At 39.7% G+C, this 12251-nt stretch overlaps 1 protein-coding gene across 22 annotated transcripts in view; it reads right to left on the bottom strand.

Annotated features, from left to right (window-relative positions):
- The window catches only part of DYSF (dysferlin), a 195560-nt gene that overhangs the window by 25373 nt on the left and 157936 nt on the right, over positions 1 to 12251 (bottom strand). For 16 of the 22 annotated variants that reach the window (XM_036435678.2, XM_036435676.2, XM_036435684.2 and 13 more), the window contains one exon: positions 3321 to 3419. In XM_036435678.2, coding sequence (XP_036291571.1) covers positions 3321 to 3419 — 99 coding nt within the window. Of the gene's footprint in view, positions 1 to 3320; positions 3420 to 5253; positions 5266 to 12251 lie in introns of all 22 variants that reach the window. The other 6 variants (XM_036435666.2, XM_036435674.2, XM_036435679.2 and 3 more) reach the window with 1 other exon arrangement.

Here is a 12251-nt window from a genome sequence, read left to right as displayed (position 1 = left end):
CTTCTGAAGCTCCAATTATGCAAATGTTGGATCTCTTTCCCTGACATCTACTAGTATATGTCTTTTTTTCTTTCTTTTTTATAACTCTTTATTTGCATTTCCTTATGTTTACTTTCACCATTTCTGTCCTCTTTGCCCCTTACTGTGTTTTCCAAGGTGGACATTACACCTTGGGCTCCTTCCAATTTCGTGTTTCCTTTTCTTTCTTTCCTGAATCCTATCAGTTCATATTTCATCTCTTCTCATCTTGATCCCTTGAGTTCTTTCATTTCTGCTTTGTATTCTGACTTCCCACTTCTAAAGAGTTTATAGCAAAATATGTCATCTTGTTTGCTCCTTGGCAAACTTTTTCTGGTGGGTAATATCTTCTTCTTTTGGTTATGATTTAAATTTTCTCTTCCTTTTTTCATAGCATTTTAAAATTAATGCTGTGTTATTTCTTTTATTATTGCTTGTCACTAAATGTGTTGGATTTTCCTATATGAATTCTTTCTTTTGTTCCACCACAGATGCAGACACTTCCTGCAAATACGACCCATCTGTGTAATTCTTGTGTAGCTCTACCTTCTCAGCTTCTGTGAACCAAATAGGCTCTAAGAGGCTTTTGTAACCAGCCTAAGCCTGTCTTCCAAGTTCCCATATCCATTGTGGTGAACAAGGGATATAACTTTTATATTTTATGGTCAAACCTCAATTTCAGGAACTATATTTTTTAACTATTTGTTATGAAATTTCCAAGCACACACGACAGTAAAGAGAAGAGATAATAAGCCCCCATGTACTTATAATCTGCCTTAAATAGTTATCAGCATTCTTTTATTAGAGAGTCAGGGTTTCCTGAGATCTGCTACCACTATGACCTTTCATCATTTCCATGCATCTTCTCTTAATTTACTGCCGAGTGGCTTCTACCCAATCTCAGTTGCCTTTGGACAACCCTTACATGTATTTTGGAGTCTGCAAATTTTATTTGTTTCCAACTTTTACTGAAAATGGAGTTTGTGGGTTTGAATGATTTCCAGAAGGAAAGAGGAAAAATGCTGACGTATGCAGCCATGTTCATACTGGAAGTTCCAATAAAATACTTTTTAAATTTCCAAGTGGTTGGTCTTTTTGTTTAAACTTTTGCTATTAATTTCTCATCTTATTACATTTTAATCTGTCTTGTATGGTTTCTGCTTTTGGTAACATATTACTAAACTAATATATGATCAAATTTTGTAAATGTTCTCTGTGCGTTAGCAAAAAATATATTTTCTATTTTTTAATTATTTTTATTCTCTATTATAAAGCTACTCTTAATGTAGCTTAAAAACATTTACTTTGTTATTCATATATTTTATTTCCTTATTTATTTTCTGCTTCATCTATCTAGGAGAGAGGTACATTAAAATCCCCACAGTAACTTTAATTTAGCTTATATACTCCTATCATTTTTGCTTTAAGTATTTCTAAGATTTCTTGTTCTATGCAAACATATTTGGGGGTTTCTTTCATTCAGATGTATATGTTTTATTTATATAAAATACTCCATTTTGTTTCCTTTGCTTTTCACTTTAAATTCTATCCCTTTCTATTTGGTTTGCCAAAATATTTACTTTTTACCATTCTAAGTTTTACTGCTTTAGACATGTCTTTGAAAGATAGTACATGTCTATGACTTCTGCTACATTCTAAGAGTCCTTATCACTTAATAGTTATGTTTAATTTCTTTTTATTTATTAGGAACATGAATATATTTTATTCTTTTTCTATTGTATTTTCCTATGATTACTGGGATTTTTTTTTTTATGCTTTCTTGCTGTATCTTTTGTTCTCTATCTTTTGCTATTGAGACTATGAGTTGTTTTCCCTCTTATGCTAATGATTACCAAAATATATTTTTCTCTTTACTCACTGTGTACTCCATTCTTTATATATTGCTGCAGGCTATTTTTCAGTCTCATGTTGATGGTGGTGGTTTTCTTCTATTTACTTATCCTTAAAGGACCAGTGTTCTTTCACATCTGTCTCTCCCTCCCTTTCCCTCCCTTCTTCCCCCCAACCATCCCACTCAGTAACATGTTGAGTGCATACTTTCAGAGAGCCCATTTTCTCTTGGATACTGTCAGAGATCTCAGAGAGGTCAAACTGGAGGCCTGGTGCCAATTCAACATCCGGCATCTGAGGGAGCAGCAAGAGGAGGGGGCAACATAATGGGCCACCCTGGCAGGACTTCTCTTCGTTTTTCTCATTTTTTGACAAGGCTACAGTAAAACCACGCCAGACCTAATGTGTTGAACCTTTTTCCTGGTACACAAATAGTTCTGTCTCTTTGTCCAACCTCACATACCCAACTACCAAGTCAATGAAGAGCTTGCTGCCTGAAGCCTCATCTCTATGCATCCAGATATATCAAGTGGAAATATAGGACACCCAGTTAAATTTGTATTTCAAATAAATAAAATGTAATTGTAGAAAAGACTGTCTCCTGAAACATTTGAAGCATGCTTACGTTTACCTAAAATTCAAGTGTAACTGGTTATTCTGAACTGTATCTGCAAACCCTCTCCAGGACACTACACAATTCCTTTGGGACGTGAGTTTGAATCACCTCAGGTTATCTTTTTCAAAAGTAGCCCATTTTTTTAAAGTGTAATTCTATTTGTGGAATTTCCTCAAAATATCAGAATTTCTCTGAATCATCCTTTTTGTTTGTTTGGGTGGGTGGGCTTCTTTTCTTCTTTCCACAGAAAGAGAGTTTACCACATTTTTATATTTACTGGGTAATTTCTGTCCCAATTGTACATGGAGAGTAATCACAGCAACAGTCTTAAGCTGACTTTCCTTTTCCCTTTGATACACAATTTTATCATAGAAAAGTTCAAATATCTTCAATAGCTACAGAATAGTATAACAAATCCCTAAGTACCATCTCTAAGCTTTAACAACTTTCAACATTTTACAATTTCAAAAATTGTTAATATTTTGAAAATCTAACAGAGGGCAACCCATACCATCTATCTTTCCCCTTACTATTATTTTTTTTTTTAGCATCTTAAAACAAATCTCAGGCATTGTTTCACCCATCATTTCACTTCAGTACTTTCTAGCATTCTTCCAAAAATACTTTCTGGGTTATCCCAGCCCACGTTGACTTCTTGCTCTAAATCTGTAAATGACCTTTCTTACCTCAATTAGTTCATCCGGATTCTTCAGCCTTCAGGTACCAAATGAGGAGACAAACATAAATATACATCTATTCTCTTTTGGTTGTGTCTCCCGTGCCCATCACATGTGCCATGGCTAACAGACAGAAGAGAATATCAGAGAGGCCTCACCTTTAGGGTGTCAAAGTCCTTCTCCAAGTAGGAGCCACACTTTTCACTCTCCCCGATGGAGGCATAGAATTTGCTCCACCAATCGATGAACTCCTCCTCCTGAGTGGGTAGAAAGAAACCCATCATTTCAGAAACAGAACTTGCCAAGCAAAGTCCTTCTGGACTGAACAACTAGCAAGGCCTACAGGTTGGCCTGGACTTCAAAGCACCCCTGTTGGGGTGACTTTAGGGGAGCAGAGAGCTAAAACTTCCTGACTCTCCAGGAGCCAAGACTGCACAGACTGGGCGGGGGGGGGGGGGGGGGTGTTGAATACCTGCATGGTGCATAAGAGGCAGAAGCTATAGCCTGGGCCCTGTCCCCCATTCATTCTGTGGATCTGTTAAGCTCTCAGGTCTCCCTTTTCCTTTCTGAGAAGTGGGCATAAATCACCTGAGGCTAAAATGTGATGGTTACATAGGGTAACTCTTTGGGAGAAATGTCAATAATGTCTTATTTATAAATATAATGATATAATGCAGTAGACCCAGGATAACTCAGATCCCCAAAGAGCTATCCTGAACCCGCCCTCATCCCAGCAAAAAAAAAAGAAAGCATCAAATACCGGAACTCAGCCTCCCCAAGGTCAAATCAAGGTCAAATCCTTGAAAATCGACAAATTGTTCAAAAACTCGATACATGGGTTCCTCACGAACTGAAAGAATCACAGTTAACACAACGCATTAGCAGCTGCGATTTGCTAAAGAAACGTAATGAAAATGATCCATTTTTAAAACGACTGATAACTGGCGATGAAAAATGGGTTGTTTACAACAATATCAAGTGGAAAAGATCGTGGAGCAGGCCAGGTGAACCAACTCAAACAACATCAAAAGCTGATATTCATCAAAAGAAGGTTTTGTTATCAGTTTGGTGGGATTACAAAGGAATTGTCTACTTTGAACTCTTACCACCCAACCGAACGATCAATTCTGATGTCTACATTGAACAACTAACGAAATTAAACAATGCAGTTGAAGAAAAGTGGCCCGAATTGACAAATTGAAAAGGTGTTGTATTCCATCATGACAATGCAAGGCCACACACATCTTTGGTCACTCGGCAAAAATTAATGGAGCTTGGTTGGGATGTTTTTGACACATCCACCATATAGTCCTGACCTAAGTGCCCATTATTCAAAAAACATTATGCTACATGAGAAAATTTTGGTGAGAAGAAAGGAAGGTTGTGACAATCCACTCTCTGCCCTGTCCTTCCTCCAGGTACTCACACTTGTAAGGAAAGGTAGACAAGCCTGTTATATATGGTACACACAGGTCTCCTGCACATGCTGTGCCTACACGGCCGCTTAGCTCTTGTGTGTAGAACACACCTCCAGTTGCGTCCTGTCTATATGTATGTGTGTTGTCACCCAGTGAGTCAGCAATCTTCCTGAAGGTCACTCTTTCCCAGGCCTCTCTACAAAATCTCCGGGGGCTGGGCACATGGTCTGTGTCTGTGAGTACCATTAAAGCTCACCGGTTCAGTGGGAAGGGCCAAGGACAAGGCGTAAGGATAGCCCATCTGGGACTCACTTTCCTTCTCCATATGAGGGGGCGAGTCAGGAAATCTCCCAGGACCCCCCTCTGATTCTATAAAATGAAATGAATGTCTACCATCGAGAGTCTGGAAATATTACTGGCTCCCTTTAAGCCAATGCTCAGTCCTTTGGGTTCTGGCATATTAAAGGTGAGCACAAGCTGAAGAAAGGCTGCAGGAACCTGAACGGGCACAATGGGGAAAGGGTGGAATGAGGCTCTCAGCATTTGACCCATCTTCAAAGTATAGCCCTAACCCCCTCTGTGTGGCCAGACTGCAGCTCCCAGATACACAGCACAGAGAGCGGGTGTCAGAGCGAGGATGGGACTGCAGAGAGCCACTATTTGAACAACTCACCAGAAGGAGCTTCTGTAGCCAGAAGAGAGGAAAAGAAGGTCAGATGTGTTAAGACATAAGGTAGCAGAGCTTTCTCACTTGTAACCACTCTTGAAAAAGCTGGCATAGGGCAAGACAGGACTTAGCCCTGACGTTTTAAGTTCAATTTAAAGAAAAAGATACTATGGATAAACATATACAGACACACATGTCAAACTCAAACAATCACCAACACATGGAACACTATGTTTATACAGACATGCCCAAGGGATATGTATGCTAAAATGTACATATACAAACACACACACCCCAAATACACACATGTACACATATGAAATGGTTAGAATGCAATTTCGTTTAGCTTTTTTTTTTCCTCCTCGGTATTTATTTTCTTCTCCAGCCCAGATACTTAATACTTAGAGATTCAGGTGAACGACTCAGGCTCAGAGTCAGACATAAACAGGCAACAACTCGTGTGTTTTGCATGAAGAAATGACATTAACACAACAGACACAGAAAAGTTACTGCACTTTCCTCAGTCTTGAAAAGTCAAGTAAACTTTTTTTTAATATGGAGACGGCGAATATGAAAGATACCATGAACAGTATCAATTAAATAGACAAACATTATGTAATCTAAACACAGAAAATATACCTTCTTATCCAGCATCATTGGAGCTCTTAGAAAAATTAAAATCCACAAAGCAAATTTTAATAAAGTCAAAACATGAACCATTATCAGTCACACTCTCTAATCATAATGCAATAAAACTGGAAACTAATGAGAAATTTAAAAATTAAAAATCCCGCCGAAACCGGTTTGGCTCAGTGGTAGAGCATCGGTCTGCGGACTGAAAGGTCCCGGGTTCGATTCCGGTCAAGGGCATGTACCTTGGTTGCGGGCACATCCCCGGTAGGGGGTGTGCAAGAGGCAGCTAGTCGATGTTTCTCTCTCATCGACGTTTCTAGCTCTCTATCTCTCTCCCTTCCTCTCTGTAAAATATCAATAAAATATATATTTTTTTTAAATTTAAAAATCCCAAACCATATAAATTTAAAGGCATGCTCTTAAAACCCTTCTAAATCAGAGAGAAAACCACAACTAAAATCAGATACATAGGAAATATCAACAGTGAGAGAACTATGTTCCCAAATTTGTGAATGGTAGCCAAGTATGAACTTAAAGGAAAATTCAGTCTTAAATGTTTTTGCTTTTATACAGAAGGAATGAAAATAAATCATCTGATAAGAAGTTAGAAAGAGAAAAGTAGGAAGACCAAAAATTGAAAGTGACAAGTAGAAATTAATATAGTAGAAAGAAAAATGATATTACAATTAACAATTAAACCCCAGAGAAAATTTTTAAAAGATCAACAAAATAAGCATTTCTCAAGTCTAGTATTAAAAAAATGGGTATACCATTAGAAATCAGAAAGATAAAATAAAAAGAAATTTAAGGAGAATAGAAACATTAAGAGGTTTACCATATCCAAATCAGATGAAGTGGATGATTTTCTAGAAAAATATAAATTGCCAAAATTGATTCAAAAGTAATAGAAAACAAAGAAATCAGTAACCCTGAGTGTGAAAGATATCTCAAAGAACTACTTAAAAAAACAAAAACACACACACACCAAGCCAAAATGGTTTCTTTGGGGAGAAATCCTATCAGTCTTAATAAATCATCCTTTGTTCCATAGCACAGAAACAATATGAAGTTTCCCCATTCATTTTTTTTTTTCGGGGCGGGGGGAGATCCTATTCCCAAATGAAGATGTAAATATCTTAAATAAAATACTAACAAAGAGATTACTGTAGCAACTCTGACATGGTCATGTTAAACTATTCCAGGATGTAGGAGTGCCTCAATATCACCTAGTAAGGAGAGAAAACCCACCTGGTCATATATAACAGAAATTTGGCAACTGTGGCCCACTGGCCTGCTACCTGGTTTTATAATTCAAATATTACCTATGGCTGCTTTTCAGCTACAAGGCAGAGTTGAGTAGTTGTGACAGACACTCTATGTCCCCAGGCTTAAAATATTTACTATCTGTCCATTTTTAAAAAGTTTGTCAACCCCTAATTCATAACATGCAAAAAAGAAGCAAGGGTGATAAAATGTTTCAGTTATTCCTAAATGAAACTCTCAGTGAATTAAAAATTAAAGGAAGCTTTCTTAGCATAAGAATATCTTAAAGGAAGAGTCAGCATTGTGCTTAATAGCATCAGGCAATCACTTGGGCCTCATAATCAATCTAATAGCTGTATTTGATATAGGCAGTCACTCCTCTCTCCTTGAACTATCCATCCCCTCACCCCTTGCCTAGGAGAGCACAGTGATCCTCCCATCTCACTGGCCATGTCTTCAAAGTCTTTGCTAATTCCTCCTTGTCTCTCACCCTCTGATCATCTGAGTGTTTCAGTGCTCCTCACTGATGAGACCTCTAGTCCTCCCCATCCGCTATCACTCCCTTGGGGTTCTCCTCGGGTCTTACATCTTCAAATCACACACGCATTGATGAACCCCATGTTGAGCTCTCTCCAGCCTGGATGACATCTCTGAACTCCAGCTGCCTATTTCACATATATATCCTACACTAGGTATCCCACTGGACATCCACTAATTTCTCAAATGCACCATGTCCAGAATCCAATTTCTGATCATCCTCCACTGACCTGCTCCTTCCACAGTCTTCCTCTTGTAAATAAATGCCACTTCTTCTTTCCAGATGTTTAAGCCAAAAACAAAGCAGTCACCTTGGACTCCTGTTCCTCATGCTCCACATTCAATCCATCAGCAAATCCTCCTGGCGTCATCTTCAGTACATATTCAGAATCAGACCACTTATCCCCTAGTTCCCCATCATCTGAATTGCTGCAACCGTCTTCTAACTGGCCTCCTTGCTTTTACCTTAGCTGCCAGATCTATCTCAACACAACAGCCACACACATTGGAATATGTCACCTCTCTGTAGGAATCCCTCCAATGATTTGCCAACTCCCTTGGAATAAAGTTAAAGCCATTACAACAAGTCCGTCATGGTGAGGTTTTCACTCCTCCCTGATCTCATATCCTCCCACTTTCTTCCTTTCTCATGCTGCTCCAGCCACAGCGGCCTTCCTTGTCCTTCAAAATTACAGCACCTGCATGCTCTTCCCATGGCAGGAAGTCTATTCCCATGATAAGTGCCCTCTTCACCTCCTCCAAGTCTTGACCTAATTGTAATCTATTTTACCCCCCTTCTCACTATATTTTAAATCATGACTCCCAGCAAATGTTATTCCCCTTTCCTTGCTTTTTCTCCTCACAACCAACATCATCTGACATCGAATATATTTTACTTAGGATTTTGTTTATTGTGCCTCCTTCCCCATAGGGCAGAGATTTTTATCTTTTTAACACTATGTCCCCAGGACTTAGAACATTGCCTGGCACATACTTGAAGTTCAGTGAATAATTGGTGCATATATGAATAACTAATTAGCAGAAGGATGGGTGATCCTTGGCTTTTAGATCTCCCAAAGCAGATGACATACCATTAAAATAATGGGTTTAAAAGGATGTTCAGTCCAGCCAGTTTTCCCACCAGAAAGAGGCGAGATGAAAATGTAGACGGGCCTGGGGGGGGGGGGGGGGGGGGGGGGGGGGGCGGGGAGAAGAAGCAAGAACTAGAGATTTGCAATAGTTTCTGATAAGGCACCCCCATACCCTGCCCCTCTAGGTTAGCCCAAAGATGTATAAGGAAAATATTCCTCCATAAATTTGGGGGTCTAGTAAACAGTAGCTACTATAGAGCATTGACCTATTGATTGAAGGGTCCTGGGTTCGATTACCAGAGGAATTAGGTCATGGAGCATTTGGCAAAAGATGGCTACCTTTGTCATTTCCTGTGGATCCCAGAGTTCATGAAAGAGCTGCCAAATTGTACCATGCTCTCCAGAAGGGCTTGAAAACGAGGCAAGAGAGAAAGAGAATATGACAAGACTGTGTGGTGTATGTGCTCAGAAATCAGTGGAAATCAGATAGGTACAGAGAGGATACATGCTGGTGACCAGGAATCCTTCCCTGTGAAAGTCATGACATGATGGAAGCCCGATACAGAATTTAGCTGCCTCCCGAGGAGAGGACAAGGAGTAAAAGCCCAAAACTGACTAAGATTAAATCTTCACTATGGAAGAATACCAGGACTTTTTGGCCATTGGGAAAAAATGTGAACTCAACAGAGATATTAAATTGAATTATAAAAAAAATAAGGTGTGACTTGAAAATATCATTCTGCCCTAGCTAGTTTGGCTCATTTGATAGAGCATTGACTTATGGATTGAAGGGTCCTGGGTTCGATTCCAATCAAGGGCACATGCTGGGGTTGGGGACTCAATCTCCAGTAGGGACATGCAGGAGGCAGCAGATCAATGATTCTCATATCATTGAAGTTTCCATCTCTCTCTATCTCTCCCTTCCTCTCTGAAATCAATAAAAATATAATTTTTAAAAAATACTATTCCTGCCCTGGCTGATTTTGGTAGGTGGTTAGAGCATCAGCCCAAGCACTGGGAGGGTCAAAAGTTCAATTCCAGGTCAAGGGCACATACCTCAGTTGTAGGTTTATTCCCGAATTTGGTCAGAGCTCATGCAGGAGCAAACCAATCAATGTGCCTCTCTCACATCTCTCCATATATCCTCTCTCTCTCTCCCCCCCTTCCCTCCTTCCACTCTATCTAAAAGCACAGAAAAAATATCCTTGAGTGAATATTTTAAAAATGTAAAAAAAATAAATAAATAAAAAAGGAAAAAGAAACAATATTTCTGCTATTTCACTAATCTGCCTTCCAATAAAATTATCTCAAGCCTGCTTCTTCCTGCTCTTTCTCAGGAAGTCCAAGAATAAGTTATCTTAGCCATAACAATGAGCACCGTAGAAAAAGGACAGCCCTTCCAGGTCTTAACCCAGGTGTGCCAAAGCCAACCAACCATCTGATATTACTGTAATCCCATAACCCAAAACTCCAAAGGGGTCACATGTTTTCTCATTCCAAGTGTGTTCATGACCTCATTTTGCAATAACTAGGCATCCACTCTTGGACCATGGCAAGGGAAAGAAACAAATGCAAAAGGCTTGATTGTTGAAGTGTCATCTCGGGCTCTGGCAAGAAGTCTGATCATTAAAACTTTATTTTCCCATGTTCAAGGTTCAAGGCTCCTCATCGTTCAGCCGGCCAAGCAAAAAAGTCTGATCAAGGCACGGACTGGCAGCCTCTCCAATTTCAACTAATAACCAACATTCAGTTCCTGAGCAACCAGAGCCATGTAGCAAAGACATGCTTCTCCAACCCTGATCCAGTCTAATGGGCACTCTAATCCCTCCGAAGACCCAAATCAGCACAGCACATTCCGAAGGTTTAATTTCCCGTCTTCATTCGGTGGGCCTAACACATTTTATGAATATGGGCAGCAAAACTGACAACAATAATCTAAGCTTGCCTTTCTGAGAAGGGAGGAAAGTGTAGGAGAGGGGTCATAGCACTTATGATGACCACTTGAATCAAAGAGAAAAGTTCTTGGTCCAATGTATTTACCACCAAAGTTATAATGTGAAATCTTGAGTCACTACATTAAACTATACACCCACCTCTAAAACATAAGTCCTTTAAAAAAAAAAAAATTTAAGCAGGCCTTCGTTGCCTATGTCAACCCAGAGATAGACATCTAGACTGTGTTGAAAGGAATTTCTCTCATAGCACAGATCATTATCATCAAGATGGTAATGACATAACAACCCAACACTGGGGTTATTGTGAGGCCCTGAGTTAATGTCTGTAAAGATATTCTGAGGCCCGTAATGTTTACCATGATAAATGCTCTTGGTGACATTGCCAATATCATCACTTTGATCCCCAATACTGCTGCCCCAAAACTTCACATTTACATTACTGACATCATGACATGATGATTCCTCTAATTCTTTCATCCTAAGGTTTAAGAAACTGAGCCTATTTGTTCATGTGCACACTAATACAAACGCAGACGTAACATACAAGTACTCATTTCTACATGCAGATCATAGGCAGATACCCCAATTTCAAACCTTCCTCACCCCATGCATACTAAGCCTCTTGTGCCCCCCCTCAAACCACACAAACATATGCCCACAGCCAACTACCATGTTGATTCAGCAGAACTCCACATACCCATAACAAAAATCACTTAATTATTTCCACAAGTGGAACACTGGGCTTTCAACCTCTTGTTGACACTTTCGCAGTCCTGCCCCTATGTCTGTCAAAGGGGGATCATTGCTCTGCTTACTCTTACTTCAAGCTGGACCAGCAGAGGTGGGAGGAAGGGAAGACCTTTAACCAAAATGCTGAATTGCTTCCAAAAGGCCCAGTGTATAAATGTGTCTGAAATCTAGCAAAGTCAAGCAGATGGTGAGCAGAGAAGGGTCAATGTGACTATTGACCTGTTCCAGATGGGGGATCCAAATGGGGTGGGGAAGCCTGTGAGAAATCCCAGCTCACTGTCCCTTTCCCAACTCAGGAGCCTAGGGTGGATACAAGGATCCATGACCTGGTCCTCGGAGGACAGCATGACCACATATTCCCATGCAGAAAGCCTAGAAAAATGGAATCTATCCAGTAGGCTGAATGAAAAGGATCCCATCAGAATCTTCAAACTTAGGGAGAAAGCAATGAGACATCACTAATTCAGAATCCGAGATGATTCCAATAGGGCCTGGGCCAAAGCTTACCTTCCCTTCATTCTGCTTATGTAGACAATTTTGCTTAACAAGAGTTCCAACAATCTGCTTCAGAGAAAAACTATTTTTGAAGGCCTTCCCAGAACTGCAGAAGCATTCATCAAACTATAGACACCAATCTTAACTATCTTAAATTCAATTTTAAAAATATTTTGGGGGCACCTACTATGTGCCAAAGTCAACCGACTTCCTAGTTACTGTGTGTGTTTCCATACACACACACACACACACACACACACACACAAAATCACATTACTTT

The sequence above is a fragment of the Pipistrellus kuhlii genome, unplaced genomic scaffold (genome assembly GCF_014108245.1).
Source record: "Pipistrellus kuhlii isolate mPipKuh1 unplaced genomic scaffold, mPipKuh1.p scaffold_m20_p_13, whole genome shotgun sequence".
In the NCBI taxonomy this organism is placed as follows: domain Eukaryota; kingdom Metazoa; phylum Chordata; class Mammalia; order Chiroptera; family Vespertilionidae; genus Pipistrellus; species Pipistrellus kuhlii.
The sequence above is the reverse complement of the archived record's forward strand: the minus strand, read 5'-3'. Positions and strand labels throughout refer to the sequence as shown.